This window comes from Notothenia coriiceps, unplaced genomic scaffold, assembly GCF_000735185.1.
Source record: "Notothenia coriiceps isolate Sejong01 unplaced genomic scaffold, NC01 NC01_scaffold00022909, whole genome shotgun sequence".
Taxonomy (NCBI): domain Eukaryota; kingdom Metazoa; phylum Chordata; class Actinopteri; order Perciformes; family Nototheniidae; genus Notothenia; species Notothenia coriiceps.
The window spans coordinates 1-19,286 of NW_011355610.1; the positions used below are offsets into that span (position 1 = coordinate 1).

General features: G+C 39.6%; 2 protein-coding genes across 2 annotated transcripts; both read left to right on the forward strand.

Moving 5' to 3' along the window:
* Nucleotides 1-276: 276 nt before the first annotated feature.
* Nucleotides 277-5,488, forward strand: LOC104954176 (monoacylglycerol lipase ABHD12; the record flags this gene model as incomplete). The annotated part of the gene is made up of 13 exons (XM_010781247.1): nt 277-306; nt 1,757-1,869; nt 1,965-2,070; nt 2,200-2,319; nt 2,463-2,493; nt 2,591-2,636; nt 2,924-3,053; nt 4,115-4,152; nt 4,223-4,296; nt 4,404-4,486; nt 4,595-4,673; nt 4,773-4,894; nt 4,996-5,488. Coding segments are annotated over 13 exons (994 nt in total), but the record flags the coding sequence as incomplete, so codon positions are not given.
* A 1,197-nt stretch (nt 5,489-6,685) lies between these two features.
* Nucleotides 6,686-19,213, forward strand: tm9sf3 (transmembrane 9 superfamily member 3). Its single transcript, XM_010781243.1, has 15 exons — nt 6,686-6,876; nt 7,875-8,070; nt 8,212-8,334; nt 9,786-9,946; nt 10,111-10,188; nt 10,710-10,841; nt 11,069-11,235; nt 11,686-11,780; nt 11,877-12,007; nt 13,106-13,245; nt 14,701-14,769; nt 14,862-15,008; nt 15,740-15,823; nt 15,923-15,999; nt 17,627-19,213. The coding sequence occupies exons 1-15, from the start codon at nt 6,784-6,786 to the stop codon at nt 17,692-17,694; spliced, it is 1,761 nt and encodes a 586-aa protein (XP_010779545.1). The 5' UTR covers nt 6,686-6,783; the 3' UTR covers nt 17,695-19,213.
* The last annotated feature ends 73 nt before the right edge of the window (nt 19,214-19,286 follow it).

The window sequence follows — 19,286 nt, forward strand, 5'->3', positions numbered from 1 at the left end:
TACCATAAATTCTTAAAAAACTAACACTGTTTGACTCAGTCCTAGTTTGACTGCTACCAACAATAAAATGAAGTACTTTTACTGTATTTTTTCTGGGTAATACTCTCAAATTCCCCTCCTGAGAACAAAATCATGCAACTTCTGCTGAATTTGATGAGATAAAATGATTTTTAGCCACAAATCCTTAACTAACACAGAAAATGGACCAATCCGTGGAGCCGTTACGTTACGTCCGCGGAGCCGTTAGGTTAAGTTTTTGGTTTTGGATTGGGAAAGAGATTCAGAGTGTTGGCAGTACACTTTAAGGTAACAGTGACATTAATATTTCTTAGAAATACTAGAACAATGTGCAGTAAAATAGTTGTCTCGAATACAAATGGTTGCATTACAGCACACTGCAGTTGTGCATTCATTAGAACAATCTGGCATGGGGTTTTGGACCTCTTCTAAAAAGGGTTGGGAAGTTAATGGTAGGCTATAGTAGAAATGTTAACTCTTGGCAGATGAGGCGATGAGTTTGATGGCTGTTGAAATATATGACCTCCTATATGTTTCCCTCGAGCTGTGAGGAGGAATCAGTCTTCGACTAAAAGGGCTCTTCTGGCTGATTAGAGTGTTAATGGAGGGGGTGGGATGCATTGTCCAATAATTGGCAATAGCCTGAATAGCATCCTCTTGCCTGTTGTTGCCTCTAGGGAGTAATGACGGACTCCAATGGCAGCATGCCTTCTTGATTAGATTACACAGTCCTTCTCTCCCATATTAATCCTGCAACTATAGATTGGTGGGACATGTGTGGAGTGGATCTCTACATGCCAATGGGCTTGAGTGTACATTCTCTCGTACATCTGTTGTTTGAATGGCGATGTGTTCATTCACTGTCGACACACTGAACCACATTTGAACAGCGAACCAACCATAGTGTCAGTCAGTAACTAAGACTGAAGTGAATTGGGTTTTCAATCAGTAAAAGTTATTTGTGGTTTCCACCTTGAGACATTACTATTGCTGAGTCATCCAAAAACGTTTGCAGCTCAAACGAAGCAGAGTTGCAGTGGGAGTGAAATAAAGTGAGCCAAATTATCAGCAGAGGTACTGTATACAAACAGACTTTGTCCTAGAAACCAACCATACAAACTGAATGAAGCAGATTCATGCTCCAAATCTGTGTTTCTTCAAAGCTGTTTGGCTGCTGCTAATGTTTTCTCAGCTCGTTTTACAGATGATTTACGATCCAGGCTTCTGATGACTAAAGTCCTTAATCCGGTTAAAATACACAGAATTAACAATCAGTATCCAAAAACGGTATAATTTAGATGTGGATTAAAAGTGGAGAAAAAACGTCCATTTATTTATTCCAGCACATGCACATAAGGATATGACTGCATTAAAGGAGAGTAAATAAAACGGACAGATACTTAGATAAAAATGATGTATTTCTCTGGGTTTTAAAACGTAAAATGTAGGATAATGTAAGTACACAGCTAAACAAAAAAAAATGTGTCTTTAGAATTCTAATGTGGAAATGTTACATAAACACATTACACTTTTAAATTAACAGATGGTGTTGCATGGTGCTCTTACTCCCCTCAATTGCAGTCTGCTCTTGTTTGGCTCAGTTACAAAAATTACAATTCAACAAGTATTTGAGTCAGTATGCAAGACAACCTGGAGGGTCGTCTGCCATTACTGACACAACTTATATAAACTAATGGCCAGATGGTGAGTGGTCACATTGATTTATGTCTGTTCTCAGGTCCCGGTGGTGGCTGAAAAGAGGATTATTGGCCCTTGTTATCTTCCTTTTGGTGCCCTGCTTGCAGAGGACACTCCCAGAATTAATCCAGCACCTTGTTTACACTCACAGAGGTATGTGAATTCCCTCTTGGCTTCTGTGAAGTATTGTAAATATTCAAGCGGATCACACAAAAAATGGCCGCACCTCTCTTCTCTCCTGTTCGTAGTCAGGGTGCCGTTCTTTATTGACCTGAGCCGACCCTCAGATCTCTCCCTTAATCACACCGTCAACATGTACTTAACATCAGAGGAAGGAATCTCCCTTGGCGTGTGGTGAGTATAGGCCACGTTTGAAATGTTTTTATCTTAGCTATAAAAGGGCTAGGACCTTTTTTTTTAATGATCCAGTTATCAGTTATCAGTTGTGCCTTTAAGCTGCTTTATTGTTCTGCACTGTTCAAGGCACACTGTCCCTGAAAGTAAGTGGAAGGAGGCACAAGGGAAGGACTTGGCATGGTACCAGAACACTTTAAGGGATGGAAGTCCAGTTTTTATATATCTTCACGGAAACACAGGCACAAGGTATGATGAATAATGCATTTGTGTTAAATTCCTCCCGAAGAAGGAGATATTAAATGTTTCACACAGCTAGACATATTTGGGAATGTTAAAAAAAAAAGTTTTTTACTATTGGCCCCTGTGTTATCTGTGAATCATTCCAACAGGGCAGCCGCTCATCGGATCGGAGTGGCAAAAGTGAGTGATCACCGGCAAAAAAATATTAATCTTTTGAAGGTCTAATAAACGTAAGAAGCAGCCATTGTGAAGACAAATAAGCATTATGTGTCAACAGGTATTGAGTGCACTTGGTTACCACGTGCTGGTGCCTGACTACAGAGGTAGGTGAAAATTAAGATTTATGACCATCTCCACGCTTCTTTGGCTTTTTATTGATTGTAATAGACCAACCTCTCACATTGATTGAAAATCATTTGCAGGCATAAGATGTAGAGTGATGCACTTGTGCTTGATGAGTTGTTTGTTGTTAAGCCCTCAAAAGACAGTAGTTCAATTTAAGGTCAGACGCTAGTGCAGGTTTCCCTCTGAGTGGCTGCCCCCTGGTGGCCGTGAAGAGCATCTCTTGGGATCTGACGGTGAGCTGAAGTTGATGAGAGAAACTTTACAGGGTTTGGAGATTCCACCGGGGAGCCGACTGAGGCCGGTGTGACCACAGATGCCCTCTACGTTTACAACTGGGCCAAAGAGCGCAGCGGGGACAGCCTGGTCGTCATCTGGGGACACTCTCTTGGCACCGGGTCAGTGACAAAACACTCCTTACCTCAGCATTTGTCTCAAGTAGAGACTTACACTTAACTTCCACAAGTTAATTCAGGTCAATGTTATGAATGTGTATAATATGCTTTTCTTTTTTTAAATATTGGACTTTGATGTAATAGACACCTCTCTATCCTTTAGTTATCTAATTGCTGTTGAAACAAAAACATTTTCTGTTCCTCTTATTTGATATACTACCTTATACATGTTTATAATACAGCAGCGACTTACACCATTTAACCTGAGCAGGGATGGCCATGGCTGAACAGATGAAAGAGACCCACACACAGAAACATCTAACCATTGGAAATCATTGCTGTGCAAAACACTTTGAATTCAGCACAGAATCACTACAAAGGAGACTGAACAAATGTTTTCCCTAAATATTGATTAGTTACATAGCTTGATTGACTCATTGGTCCTTAATGTTTCACCATTTCAGGTCCAGTTTATTGAAATGCCAGTGGCAACTATGCAAATAAAATCCTAAATAGTGAGTGTCAGACAAATATTGATACAAACTTTAGATCTCATCATATGAAATACTATCATGTCTGTCAATATATCGACGTAAATGTTACTTTGAATTATATTTGACAGTGCTGTACACATGAAGGCTTAACAATTAGCTCACGTCCATCAAACTCAGAGTTTGAGCTGCTTCCAAAAAATAAACAATATTCCCTTATTATTAAATAAGATACGTATGTGCTCTTTTATATAATATATAACACATTGTTGACTATACTTTTGTATGCTGTCTGTTGTGAAACATTTGGTATGTTTTGTCATATGCATTGTATTTATTTACTGTACTTGGGAGAAGAAAAAGACACATTTTAATTGTGTAAAATAAAGTAAAATAAGGCAAAGTAGATTTTTAAATATGCTGATAGGAGAGTAATGTTGCATAGAAGATTATTTAAATCAGAAAAGGTTGATTAAGATTAGCCCACAGCTACAATGCTAACATCAAAACTAGCTGAACTGTTCATTCCAACTACACTAAAAGAGACACTGAGGATGTTTCTCTTCTGTGCAGAGTGGCCACTAATGCTGCAGTTAAACTGCATGAGCAAGGTAAGTTGATACCAGTGTATTTTGGAAAATGGAAATAAAAGGACTCTTGATGACTGTTTCCTGTTTTCAGGGAGGAGTTTTGATGGTGTGATTCTGGAGGGTGCATTCAATACTAAAGGACAGGAGGTGCCGACTTTTACCTGGGTAAACTCCTGGAACTTGTCACTTCTGACATGTGGTTTGTGCATTTCAAGTAGCTGCTTCTTCATTACGCTTAACCTTTTAATGTATTATTTTCTTTCTGTTCTAAGTATTACTGGAGGCTTCCAGGCTCTGGATACTTATTCCCAGATCCAGTTGAAGAAAACAAGGCTTTATTTCCTTCTGAAGAAAAGTAAGTTTCCATTTAATGCTTGCTTTAAAACAACAGTTAATCAGCTATTAATATTGTTATTACAATTAAAATGCAATGACTTAATAATATGGACTTGTTATCTTGCAGCTTGAAGAAAATGACATGCCCGATCCTTTTCCTCCATTCAGAGGACGATCACTTGGCTCCAATTCAGACTGTTCAGGAGGTATTACCGGCACAGAAAGCTGCATAGATTAGGTGTTTTCTGTGGAATAGATTTTTGTTGTAACTGGACCAAACTTTCCTTGCTTTTTTTCTGTCCCAGATGTATGAGTTAGCAGTGACGGCCCAGAATGCAGAGCGGGTCAAGATGGTGCCATTTGACGGTTCTCTGGGGTATCTGCACAACGGCTTATATCGAGACCCCCATCTGCCTGACAGCTTACAGTGAGAAAACTTTTCACTCATTGACATTCAAATGATTATTTTTTGGCAAATATGTATCTGTTCATATCTTCAACATGTATTTCATCATGTCTCCTCCGTAGGAAGTTTGTCCTGTCGCTGTAAAGTTGGAAGCAGAAGACTTCAGACACACATTGCCAATCAATTGCTTTTGTCTTTATGACTGCATTTGCACAAATATGTGATTTTCTTTACTTTTCAAATTTGTTTTTGTTTGTTTTATATCTTATTTTTTTTAAGAATAAATGCAAACATTTTTCTGGCAATCGTAAAAAAATTGTGTGATTTGTATGAGCCATTGTAGCAGAATCCACCCTCTGCTGGGCATTGTGGTGTGGTGATAATGCTCATCTATAATTCCCAATAATGAGTTTTGTAATCCAAGGCTTAAGATGTCTATGTTTTTATTTCAGAACAATACATGGAGAGCAGCTGCTGGCAAATGTCAGAAATGAGTTGTGAATGTCTTTCAATTCAACCACAGGATATAAAGTGCATTCCTATCAGTTGAAAGAACCTCAGTTCAAATGTTTTTGCCTTTAAATTATAATAAATCTTTATCACCGCTGATGTCAACAAGCAATGCATTGGTCCGTCTGTGTAATGCACTTTTACATTTTGGCTTCATTAGTGTAAAACTCCACAGAAGATGTCCTCCTTGCACAGATAGTAACTCCCCTTCACCTCTCAGTAATTCACATGAAAAGGGATTAATCCATATACATGCAGCATGCTGGAAGTTGCATTGAAGAAGGGACGTTTCATCCATGCTTCATATTAGTTCTTTTAATAAACTGTATTTTTTAAACATGTCTTATTTAGGGTAAGTCCCCTCTGCTCATTCTAGTGATTTGTATAATGTATAGTTGGCAAACCTGTCAATAAGGCCTTCCAACCTCATATTGTACTGACACACATCTACATTTATATGCTGTCTACTGGTGTTAAATCAATGTATTTTTCATTGATATATAGGGTTAGGGTCTGATCTAATTAGAATTCTTAATTCAGTTATATGTCACATTTGGGTAGATGTTCAAAAACATTTAAAACTCAAGAGCATGTCGTCAATGAAGTGGCATCTGTCTCCTTTTGATGAGAAGGTCTGACCACATTTGTAGAAGGATTTATTGAAGGGGAAAGTGTATTTGCAGTACCTTTGAACTACTGCTGTAGATGGAAGATTGTTAAAAATATTGCCCTTTTTATTATACTACCTAGGTGTTGTGGTTGTGATAAGAGAAGTACAAATAGCTGTATTCATGAGTTATAAAGGGAAGTTGTTGAAGGTGTTTTATGTTCTCAACAATCCATCTATTCATTGGCATGTGTTAAGTTGTGGTATTATGTTATCCAAACTATGCCCAGAGTGGTATCATGAAATCCCAAATGAATGGGTTAGGGTTAGGGTTAACCTGACGCTGTGGTGAATGCTTTAAAACTACACATGTAAATGCATGAAAAGTGAAATATTGTTTTGAAAACTTCAGACCCATTAGAAGGACTCTGAACAGTGAATATACCTGTATGTTGTGCGCACGGAACATGTTTCGTGCACCTCCTCTGTCAAAGGTGAGTTGAAGCTCCAGTCTTGCCAGTCGGATGACGTGGCTGAAGGTTGCGGGCGATGCGCCGACAGAGTTTCATTACTCACCGTTTGATTCATCGCTTTTCACTGTGACTGGTTGATACCAGTCACGTGACTCAAGTCAGCCAATCCTATGTGGATGCGGTGTGCGCTCGTGAAGCGCTTACGCCATATGCGTACGAGAGCATCCCTAAAATTGCCTCTGTCATACAACCAGGAAGAAGGTGGGATAGCCCTACAAAGCTAACATCCCCAATCTTTCTGCATACTTTCTCCGAAAATAATGGGATCTTCCAGGTGGAAGGTGGCAGCAGCAGCCTTTCTCGCTATAGTGGGCGCTTTATTACCTGTCGACGCAGATGAACATGAACACACGGTAAGACGCCGTTTTGAGAGGCCGATTGAAAAGGGGGAGCCTTGAAATTAATGGACGTTTGTGCTCTGTGTAACCTGCTAACTGTAGCTGCGACGGCTAGCACGCAAGAAAACAGAATTACATACACGAGAGTGCACGCCTGGGCCTGTTGGGTTATTTATCGATATTTGGCGAGCTATTAAATATATAGGCATTGAATTAGCGAGCTAACTTGTTTCCACTTATCGGCCTAAGTGCTTAAAGCTAACGTTTGCAGCTAGCTTGTTAGCACGTCTTCCTCACTGGTCTTCACAAGCTTCCCTTGAGCACCGGAGGAAACTGCAAGTTAGGCTTGCTAGCGTTAGTGAGTTGTTCAACAAAATCAAGAGTACGGCCGTTATAAACGTGAAAGGCTTTTAGGAAATCCAGACAAACAGGGTTTCCCCGAAGTGATGACTGCGATGGCTGTTATTTCAGCCAACATGACATATGCCGAAACAACAGCTAAACGTCATGGCCTCTCGCTATTTATTCTGTTCCCTTCGTTTTATTACACACATACGCCGTAATTAAAACTGATAAACACATTATTAATGATTTATTAAAGTGTCTTCGTCACTTGGAATGGCTGTTTTAGGCATGAATTCAGTGGAAACGGATATCGCGTTGACGTTTACTTCCTTATCTGCAGCGTCGTTAACGTACACCACTTTTTTAGTTGTGTCTCACAAACGCAGTGATAAGTGTGTTGCATTTTCTTATGTTTGAATGCAAAAGATTCAATGGAAATGTGATGATAACGTTTCATCAGACAAGTCCTTTTAACCCCGGTGTTTAAATTAAATACACCTGTTTAAGTTTGGTCATTATTATGAGGGTAAACATACATTCAGAGTTATTTAAAAGTCACACTTTATCTGTTTAATGTTGAAAATATAGAATATGAAACCACTGAGACTAGAAGAACTGGTTTAGCATTCCTGGACTTCACAACAAGAGTCCTTGTGTTTCCTCTGCAGTACATAGAGAAGGAGGAGGTAGTTTTGTGGATGAACACAGTGGGGCCTTACCACAACCGCCAGGAGACCTACAAGTATTTCTCTTTGCCCTTCTGCGCGGGCTCCAAGAAGACCATCAGTCATTACCATGAAACCCTCGGAGAGGCTCTGCAGGGAGTGGAGCTGGAATTCAGCGGCCTCGACATCAGATTCAAAGGTATTCTGCTGTTAAAATGACTTATTGGGCACACAACTGATGAGAGCATTGCAATACTACTTTGTCATTTGTCTCTGCATTTGTGGGTGTACTCTGACTTTCCCAAACATAATTCTCACTTGTTATCTATGATTCTCGTAGATGAAGTCATGCAGACAACATACTGTGAGATTGACCTGGACAAAGCCAAACGGGATGCCTTTGTCTACGCCATAAAGAATCATTACTGGTACCAAATGTACATAGATGACCTCCCTATCTGGGGTAAGTGATCCATTTCTTAAATTTTTCTAAATGTCCTTCTAGGCTTGATATAGCTCTAATAAATTGGCGGATACTAAATACACATGCTTTTTAGCTTTCCTTTTATTATTACTCTGTTTATAAAGTACTTATTTTCTAATGGTATCTTCCATTCTGAGTTCATTTTACAAAGGTTGGCAGTGACCCGGCTTCTTGTGTATCAGTGTGTTTATCTTGTTATTGGAGAAGTTAAACCAGTTCTTATTCATGGGTGGGACTATCCAGTCATTCATCACTGGCCAACTCACTACAGGAGTTACTCTACACTTGTATTGTGTTTGAAATAGCTTACTGAAAAGCATTCAACTCATTACTTGTGGTGGCTCTGTGCTATTCTTGCTTGGTTTTTTGTCAAGAATCTCTTGAACAATGCAGTGTTTTGGTGGATTAGCTGCTGTCTTCAGTTACATTTTGACAGATTGTATTTGTGATAAATGCTGCAAAAAAAAATACTCAAAAACATCAGAAAAACCTCCTATTTAATTATATTATAATCATTTTATTCACTGGAATGCTTTATGGAAAATGTATTGGTATATGGAACCAATTTGACATACCAAAATAATTAAATACATCATTAGAATGTGTTAAAAAGTGCTTCACTGTCAAACTTTTCTTAATGCTGCAACTGTGACAAGCGATCACTGCGAAATTATTATACAGTACGTGGTTATAGTTTGTACAGAGGCGTCACTCCTACTCTAACAGAACCGTCCAGGCTGAAGTTGTTGGTAGTGGGTGGGACTCTGGCAATTACTAAGACCGTATTTTAAGTTGCACACACAGGCCTTACTCACAATAAACAAATATAGACTTTAACCTCATGTCCGGTTCGCCAGCGTGGTAATCAAACAATTGCTCTTATCACGTCTGAGACGTTGATGTTTGACGTAGGTTATGCAGCAGCATCTGTAGTTAATCACTTCTTTCCCACAACACACTTGCAGCAACACTTCCAGTGTCTTATGTTAGTTAGCCTCCTAAGGATGGTTAACTCGACTAATAACAGTGCCCATCAACATCTATTGGTTATCTCCAGTGTTCACAGAGAATCATATGTTTATTGCATCACAGATAGTGAAAATCCTGTCTTCTGTGAAAATCAAACAATCTTAAATAAGGTCATGATCAATAATAAAGTTGCCCTACTTAAATATAAAAGAGTAATGGCAACATTGGGATTCAAATGTATAAATGGCAACATTGTATGAGTGTGTTCTTTATACATGATAACACGAGCATCCTGTTGAGTCGCTTCAGAGCAATTGTTTTGCATTAAACTGATATGCTCAGAGACTTTGCATCAGATTGTTTATGGGAGGCCAGTAGAGACCCGCTTTGTTTGCCCTGTCCGTTTGACCTCTTCTGAAAGAACCAGAATAATAATTCAACGCATGTAAATGTTATTAAAGGTATTGTTGGTGAGGCGGATGAGAATGGAGAAGATCATTACCTGTGGACGTACAAGAAGCTGGAGATCGGCTTCAATGGCAACAGAATCGTTGATGTGAATCTGACCAGTGAAGGCAAAGTCCGACTCGTGCCAAACACAAGAATAGCCATGTCCTACTCGGTGAGTATAAGATCCACACAGTGGTTCTTTTTATATTGTACTATATTTCATGACTCTAGTGTTTGTCTTTTAATCTCATGTCGTATAAAGTAGTGTCGCCTCGGGTAGTCGTATAAATGAAGTGTTTCTAGTCAAAATATGAATGTAAACCCTTCCTGTCACAGGTGAAATGGAAGAAGTCGGATGTGAAGTTTGAAGACAGATTCGACAAGTACCTGGATCCATCCTTCTTTCAGCACAGGGTGAGTTATATGTCATTGTTTGCGCTGCATCGTGTAAGCCGAGAGCACCGATGGCTTGTTTTAACAGGGCGCTTATGATTGATCACAAAGCACAAGTTGAGCCTCGTACTACGAAACGTTTGGTGTAATCTGCAGGTCTGTTAACCTTTGGCTGACTCTTTGACTCAAACTGCTTTTGTAGCAGGCCATCAGCTGGGCTCTCTATAAAAAAAGGAAGTTAGACTGATTTCCATGTCATCTATATATTTTTGTATCCACCAGCTAATGGAAGATAACTTTGTGTCCTGCCCTGACTTTGTAGAGAGAAGCTGAGCCAACTGAGAACAAGCGTTAAAGAAAAAGCAGTATTTTTAGATAAGAGTAATGGATTCAGCATGTTTTTTTTATTACTTTTTTCGCACAAATCGATAGTCCATGGTTTGTTATTGAGCCTTTTGATATTTGGTACATTATGGTTTTGATATAAAAATCTTTAGAAAATTGTTACTTTTTAAAATAATAATAATTGTCTTTACTTTTAGATTCACTGGTTCTCCATCTTCAACTCCTTCATGATGGTGATTTTCTTGGTGGGTCTGGTGTCCATGATTCTGATGAGAACACTAAGAAAGGATTACGCCAGGTATAGCAAAGAGGAGGAAATGGATGACATGGTAAGTTATAAATAGCTTTAGAAATTAGAACATTGTTATTTGTTGATGTTAAATTTGAATTAAAGCGTTTATTTTTGTGATTTCCATTCCTTTTCTCTTTCTGTTTTTCCTATTCCTATCTTTGTACTTTAATATAGGTGATGGAAGGTGTGATTCCATGCTGTGTAACTGTGTGCTTTGTTTTTATGAACTCCTTCTGATTTTGCATTGTCCCTGTTCTCCATCAGGACCGAGACCTGGGAGATGAATACGGGTGGAAGCAGGTTCACGGTGACGTGTTTCGGCCGTCCAGCCATCCCATGATGTTCTCCTCGCTCATCGGCTCCGGCTGCCAGATCTTCTCCGTCTCCTTCATCGTCATCATCGTCGCCATGGTGGAGGATCTGTACACAGAGTGAGTAGCTAACTGCCTGGTAGCTTATTGTTCTCATTGTGTGTTTGGGGTACAATGAGAGGATCCTGTTTGATAAACCCTATGAAATAGGAAGAATTGTTTTCTGTACGAATAAGGAAAGAGACTGAACGGGATATTAGAGGAAAACTAAAAATGGTATTGCGTTAATAAAGGAAATAAACGATTGTGTTGACCGAAAGTTACTCTGCATGTGTTTTTTCTTTAACGTTATGTAGAGTGTAATTTAAAAGGACAATATTTAATATTTATTGACAAGCTTAGTTTAAATGTTTATTATTGATTTTGGAAAAACGGTCCCTTTTTTAAGCGCTCTGTTAAAATGTAGCTTAGAGAAAGAGATGTGTGTTTAGACGTCAGTGTAGGAAAACACAGACGCTGAGAGAGTAGAGACCTCTCAGAGCTCCACTCATACCTCGGTTCTCTCTGCAGGAGAGGATCCATGCTGAGCACAGCCATCTTCGTGTACGCCGCCACCTCCCCTGTCAATGGCTACTTTGGGGGAAGCTTGTACGCAAAACAAGGAGGTAATACAAAACATTTCAATGCCTCACGTTCTCTCCTCTCTTTATTTCCTGTCACACATGTCTCATGATTCTGTTTGATTTGTCTGAACAATCCAGGCAGAAGATGGATAAAGCAAATGTTCATCGGAGCGTTCCTGATCCCAGCCATGGTGTGCGGGACGGCTTTCTTCATCAACTTCATCGCTATCTACTACCACGCCTCCAGAGCCATCCCATTTGGCACCATGGTGGGTTTTGACACAGTAACACCTCCCTAAAAACCACAAAGATATGAACAGCATCTTCCCAGTCAACAGCTTCAGTTTGTGTGGCTGTGTGATATGATGTAGACTTTATCTATATCAGCCTGGAGCAATGACAAGGTGGTTTTTTTTCTTCATTGAGTTAGTTAATGTTCAGGCTAGAAAATGATCCTTTCCTCATCTGAGAACATTAAAAACAGATCACATCCTATAAAATACATTCCACATGACGCCGGGACCCTAACTCATAGCAGTTTCTCAACTCTGATGAGTTTAATTGTGCATTTACTCCCAAAGTTTCCAAACTGAATGGCAAGAAAACAAAACCATGAATGCTTTCCAGATAAACTCCTCAGATACTTAATTGCAAACAGCTGTTTGTCGGCTCCACACAACACGCCAGAGTTGTTAAGTGTTTATCAGTGCAACATGAGATCCATCAAGTGTCAAGTAACGATATTAAAATCAAACCACCAAATAGCCATGATCCAACTACAGCGTTATTTCATCCGAAAAATGTTGGGGCAGTCGTAGATTGTTTTGGCTAAACCTGAAGGTATTCTGATAATAACCGCATTACTATATGCATTTGTCATCACTTTGTCTTATTTATTTGCATTTGTACTTCTATATCAGACTATTTTATATAAGGGAAAGCTAACAATCAAGCATCTTAAAACAATTGTAACTGTCGATTGTAGTCCTTTGTGAAATAGCGATGTTTATAGTATGGAAGTTAACGCTTGCGCCTCTATTGGCTAGCCCTCCAACACATTGTATGTAATAGGCTTAGGGGCGGGACATATATAACTAGTTGACCAAACAAATCAGAGCAGACTGGGCTCTGGTTTCAGACCGAGGGTGAAAAGAGATGCTGCAGCACAGACGGTGTGAGAAAAATAAAGAGCTTTTTGAACATTAAAGCATGGAGACATGTCCCAGTAGAGGAACGAAATATGAACTGGAAAAGGGGCAATATAGGGCCCCTTTAAACCAATTGAATTTCTAGGACACAGTCAAAAGGACAGTTGAGATGGTGTATCTGAGAACACCCTGTATATTAAACGTGTGTGTTGCCTGCAGGTTGCTGTCTGCTCTATCTGCTTCTTTGTCATCCTGCCTCTTAACCTTGTGGGAACAATTCTGGGGAGGAATCTGTCCGGCCAGCCGAACTTCCCCTGCCGAGTGAACGCCGTGCCGAGACCCATCCCTGAGAAGAAGTGGTGAGTGTGGCCTCACACATATACATACGTTTGTTGTATGTTGTACAGAGCCTAATATAACATCATAAGAATTGTTACTTTGTTTTTTTCTAGGAAAACAAATATGTTTAATTTACAATTATAATAAGCAGTTACAAAAGCAAATGTTGGGTATATTAAATGGAGACATAAGAGCTTGAATAGGTACAGTCAGATAGCTAAAAGGACTGCTCCATTTTCTTTAAACATTAGTCCTAGTTCCAGGCCTGTTATATTGGTCTCCAGCAAGCTGTATGGCAGCAGCTCATTTGAGTGGTATTGTGTGCTTCAGCTTGAAGTACAGGCTTTTTACTAATAGATGTTATTTTGTAGTAAGGGTTTGTTTTGTACTTGGAGAAGCAAACGCTGTACAATGGTTCAACCAGACTGACGATCAAAAGAGCAGAAAGAGACAAAGATACCCCTGAGCAACAGTTCAATAAGAATAAAAGAAAACAACCAATCAATGGTTGAAAATGTGAAGGGTAGCAACGAAATGTGTGCAGATTAAGATAATAACAGGTTAGTCTCGAGTCAGCACTATTGGAACACCAGCTGAACACACTCTTCAGTCTAACCATTACATTGCATTTAGCTGACGCTTTTATCCAAAGCGACTTACAATAAGTACATTCGACCAGGAAGATACAACCTTGAAGAAAACAGAATCATATAAGTACATCAGGTTTCATAGAGCCAAACATTTCAAGTGGTACTCAACTGGCTTTACATAAGCCAGTCCTTTAACCACTGAGTAAACTGAAGAGGACTTAAGGAAACAGCTTCCTGAAATGTTTCAAGCCCAATTGAATTGCTACGGTTCAATAATGATGATGGGGCTCTTAAACTATTGTCGACTGAAAACAAATAAAAAATGGAAGGGGTATTTGGGAAAAAGATGGTTCCTGCAGTGTTTTCTCTGTCATGCAACAGTGGGGAAATCGACTGAATGAAAGTTTGAGTCATTATTTTCTCCTTCTTTTAAAGCATTCGCTATTGAAATGTAAATAAAACATTTGAAGTTTAAATGGCCGTTATGGAAAAATGGAATGGAAAAGTCAATAGAATAGCTGATTCTACACTTCAAGATTCTTGAAGTGTAGCACCGGGCATGCCGTGTTTACATCGCTGTAGAGAGAAGGGTGATCAATAGGCAGTGAGGAAGTTGTACTTGACGCATGAAATGAATCCTAAGCGTTGTAGGGTTGGTGTTAAAATGTTAGACAAGTAGGAAATGGCATTGCTGTCTACACATCCTCTCAGGATAATGAAAAATATCAAGCAATAAACCGAGTGCATGAACATTTACAGCCTTCAGAGGCTGTGTGGGCAGCTGTGACTTGAGGCCGCTGTCAGACTTATCTTGAGTTTCCAATCTGTCTCCATTTTCCTTCTCATAACACTTTAAGTCACACACCCTTTGTTACCTTGTGTCAGGTTCATGGAGCCGGCTGTCATCGTCTGCCTCGGAGGGATCCTTCCGTTCGGCTCTATTTTCATTGAAATGTAAGTCATTGCTGTAGAACTGAACGTTTTTCTTTTATGTAGCAAGTTTGTCTTTGCGGCAGGTGACAAGTTTCCTGTCTTCTCTTCTTCAGGTACTTCATCTTCACGTCCTTTTGGGCCTACAAAATCTACTACGTGTACGGCTTCATGATGCTGGTCCTGGTCATCCTGTGCATCGTGACCGTGTGCGTCACCATCGTGTGCACGTACTTCCTGCTCAACGCCGAGGACTACAGATGGTGAGAGTTTGGCACCAGTGTTGACAGCAACCTTCCCCGCACAGTGAAAGATACAATATGTAACTTAAACCTAGCAAAATCCATAATTTGAATCGCCTGTAGTGCTGTCGTTTCCTCTCTAGGCAGGAGTCGGCATCGATATATGACTTTCCATCTAGTTTGAAGCTACGGGTTTTTATTGGACACACTTTGAAGATAGTCCATTACAGCATATTTTTATCCGATAAGGGAATTTAGTCATGGGGTCTCAAGTTATCAGAGAAAGAAGCTGAACACACTTCAGCATCAGCCAAACACCTTCACAGAAACACTGAATTTGAACTAACACTGGTTTATTTAGTCTTTGAATGGGTTTTTATTTCCCTGGCCCTGTTTGGGAGAAAAGACCTGCAAATCATTTGTCTTCTATTAAAAACCCTTTTAAGCGATGAACAATAAAGGAATCCTAAAAGAAAGAAACTAAGGGTAGTTATGGCAATGCTCCCAACAACTCCTGTCACCCCACGCTTCAAATCGTCCCCCAAACCCATTGAATGAAAGACCCATAGTAGTAGGAAAGTAAATGTTATGCGTTCAAATTAATGTCCTAGAGTTTAGTGTTGGGAAATAATTTACTCCCTTGCAGTCAGCCTCTTGTTCACCTGCATTAGTGTCTAATCCAGAGCTGAGAGAAGGATTAATGCACCAAACAATGACCTACCTAACTAACTTTGGTTTTCTCTCTTTTCTAGGCAATGGACAAGCTTCCTCTCCGCTGCATCCACTGCTGTTTATGTTTACATGTACTCCTTTTACTACTACTTCTTCAAAACTAAGTAAGTGTAACACTATCAAGCACACAGGTCATATACAATCAAGAGAGTACAAAAGCAATGAAATGCATTTGTTAAATGTTTCTCTTTGGTGCATTTCAGGATGTACGGGCTCTTCCAGACGTCCTTCTACTTTGGCTACATGGCTGTGTTCAGCACCTCTCTAGGAATCATGTGTGGTGAGTCTCAAATATAGTTGCTTTAATACTCTAGGACCTTCCAGAGTAAAGAAATTAGGGCTGTCAAACGATTAACATTTTTAATCAGATTAATCACAGCTTAAAAATTAATTAATCATGATTAATCACCATTCAAACTATGTCCAAAATATGCCATTTCTTTATGTATATTGTTGTGGGAATGGAAAGATTAATGAAAGAAGGCGGATATATCCATTTAACATACAGTATGTATGTATGTTTATTATAACATTGTTCTGTGTGTCAAAATGAAAGACAGCCCACACACCCATCAATCATCAAACCGTGGGGTCTTATTTCATTACGTGTTGGTAATGTTGTGGCTACTGAAATCAATCTTACTAACTGCTGTCTGTGCAATTTACTCTGCGCGAGTTGGCGGACTTTATTTTGCTTACTTTAACATCATTTTTCATGGTGGGGCTAAGCCATTTCTTAGTATGGCTGTAGCCTACCCCAGCGCTGCCACTGGTGGGATGTATGGGGCGGGCCATTCTGCGCATGCGTTAAATATTTTAACGCAATTAATTCAAAAAATGTATTACCGCAGTTAACGCGATAATTTTGACAGCATTAAAAGAAATACATCCCTTCTCGACTCATAACACTCACAAAATTCAATTTATTTGAAAAAGTCATTGCAAAATATATTGCTTTACTTGGAAAATACTGCCTTTTTCATGAATGTGAAAGATGTTTTGGCAAAACAGTTATGTGAATTATTAGCGAATATGCAGAGCTCCGTAATATGTTTCTGCAGCTTCCCAAAGAACCCTCTTAAACCTCTTACTTTTCTGTGACGTTTGCTTGTATAAGTGTTCCAGGTCAGACTCAGCAAACCTCATAGCTGTACAAACCTGTTGTAAACGTCTTGTTTCAACTTGATGAATACTGTCTGTTCATGAGGAGGTGCACGTTCCTGAAATTGAATCGTTGGCACAATGATCCCGAAGCACAAAATTGGCCCGACGGCAGTCTCTGACACTCCGAGTTGAATCCCTCGGGCAGGAGCACCCGTCTGATTTCTGCTTTAGGCATTTAAACAATAGAGCAGATGGTCAAACAAGAAATAAACAGTTCATAATTATTCTACTATGGATTGCAGCCGCATCAATCAGGAAAGTTTTTAACAGCTGCTGGGTGCACAGTGAGAGACGACTCCCCAAAGGTGAAGCCAGCTGGTTAGTTAGTTAAAGTGCTTGATTTGTTTCTGAGCCGTGCCTGTTTTTTTTTAACGTCAATATTGCTAGTGATCATGTCGGTTTGATTGTGGGAAGCAAACATCTTCACTCTGCAGCCAACTAGTGCTTGGTTAAAGGGGCCCTATTAGGTTTTAGTTTTTTTTCCCTTTCTGTACAGTAATATATGATTTTGTGCACTGCAAAGGCTAAACTCCCAAAGTCCCCCCAAAGTACTTCCCCAACCACAGCTGGTACTGTACACCTTTCTCTGTGTGCACCACCTCCTTCAGGGTTGCTGGGATGTCACCTTTATTGGATACCTTCACCAGTAATCATTTCCCTCGTCCTGTGATGGATTAACCAACAAAGTGCTTGCAGTTGCCAGGCCACCTTAAAGAAACTCACTGAACTCTGTTGTTTTCCAGGTGCCGTTGGATACATGGGAACAAGTGCCTTTGTGAGGAAGATCTACACAAATGTAAAAATTGACTAAAGAAGCGAAGCAGCATCACAGGGATATAAATGCATTTGCCTCGTGTATCCTGAAAGACGGCGGGCACAAGTCATTCTTTATTCCTCTTTTTTCCCTTGCAAAGAGAATGTGAGAATCTCACTTTGTACAATGTCGTTTCTTTTTTCTTCTTTTTTCTGAATGAATTTCAACGCTGCAACTCAGAGTCTGCGGAAAGAGATTTCAAACACAAGGTTCTGTTTTTATGAGTTGTTTCAAACAAACGTTGGGCAAATGTTTAAGGCTGACATATTTTCCAACCCAGTCCCACCTGAGACCAGAGAACATTCACGTTTATCGCTGGGATAGTGTAGCTCTCTTCAGTGAAGAGGCCTAAGTGTATTGAGAGCCTACGTTCTGTTCAGTCAGAATATTGGAGTTGGCTTTTGCGCCGTGTTCTGACTCCATTTCTATTTTGTATTCTTGAAGTCCCTTGAAATATTGTTAACACGCAGTAAAGGTTTGTTTTGGTTAATGTCCACTGCAAAAAAAGATTAACAAGTCAAGAGTCATTCCCCCGTTTTGACGATTCTTAATTCCGTTACAGTAGCAATCCATCCAGTTTTTGAGGGAGATTTTAGTCCTGCTGTAGTTCACTGTACAGACGAGAACAGAGGGACTTATCAACGGTTGAGGTACAGTAAGAAAACCAATTTTTAAATGGATGTTTGATGTGATCCCATTTCCCCGTTCACCCGGGGTTTTCTTAATGTTTGGGTTTGAATGAAGTCTACTTGTAAAGATAATATATGGATGGGTGGGAGTGTATATAACCTTAATAATGTACCTTTAGACGTAGATCCCAAATGTATTTTCGTTGTACAGATTTACTACAGGGTGTTTTCTTTTTTTTAAATCTAAACAAAAAAAGGTTTTTCTTTTCCTCGTTTGGGATGGGGCTGGTGGCGCTGTTACATCTTGCCTGATATTGCATGAAGTTTACCAAACCATCTGCTCATCAAATTCCACTTCTTCAGTCAGTGCTGTCGAGATTTGTTTTCCCCTCTGATTGTGAGCATCTTCTCAAAGTGTAAAAGGTACATTTTGACGCCGTGCTTGTGGACTCTTTTTATTTTGATTTCTTATATTATTTAAAGCTTTAAAAGCCTCTGCATCCTCTGGTAAGCCCTTTCCCCTTCTGTTCTTTTCTAACGCTAACCCCAAACATAATTTGTGAATGTCAGAAGCAATGAGGCGATGGCTTTGTTTCCGCAAACATACTGTACAAGGTGAAGTTTATGTACACTTAAAAACTAGATGTTTTCATAACCACACGCAGTGCTGGCTGCGGAGTGTTTCAAACGCTTTCCCCCCCCATTTTGTGTAAATACAGTATGTACCCTACTTGTATGAGAAGTGGCAATGCCTTTTTTTTTCTAATTTCCAGTTCTCCCCACTGAAGTTGATTTTGGCACCTCATGTTGTGTACCAATGTCTGATTAGACATTCTGAACCTGCATATTAACTTGCTGTAAAAAGAGAAAATAAACATGTTTATGTACAGGGGTTATTAAGTGTGGTTTTCACTGAGGCTACATATTTTGGAGTTACTAGAGATGTGTTTCTCTTTTATG

What these genes read in the sequence shown, in the direction of transcription:
- tm9sf3 (XM_010781243.1), top strand. Translation starts at nt 6,784, where the DNA reads ATGGGATCTTCCAGGTGGAAGGTGGCAGCAGCAGCCTTTCTCGCTATA. An exon ending in CAGATGAACATGAACACACG is followed by an intron (nt 6,877 to 7,874) that starts GTAAGACGCCGT and finishes TTTCCTCTGCAG; the next exon opens with TACATAGAGAAGGAGGAGGT. An exon ending in GGCTCTATTTTCATTGAAAT is followed by an intron (nt 14,770 to 14,861) that starts GTAAGTCATTGC and finishes TCTCTTCTTCAG; the next exon opens with GTACTTCATCTTCACGTCCT.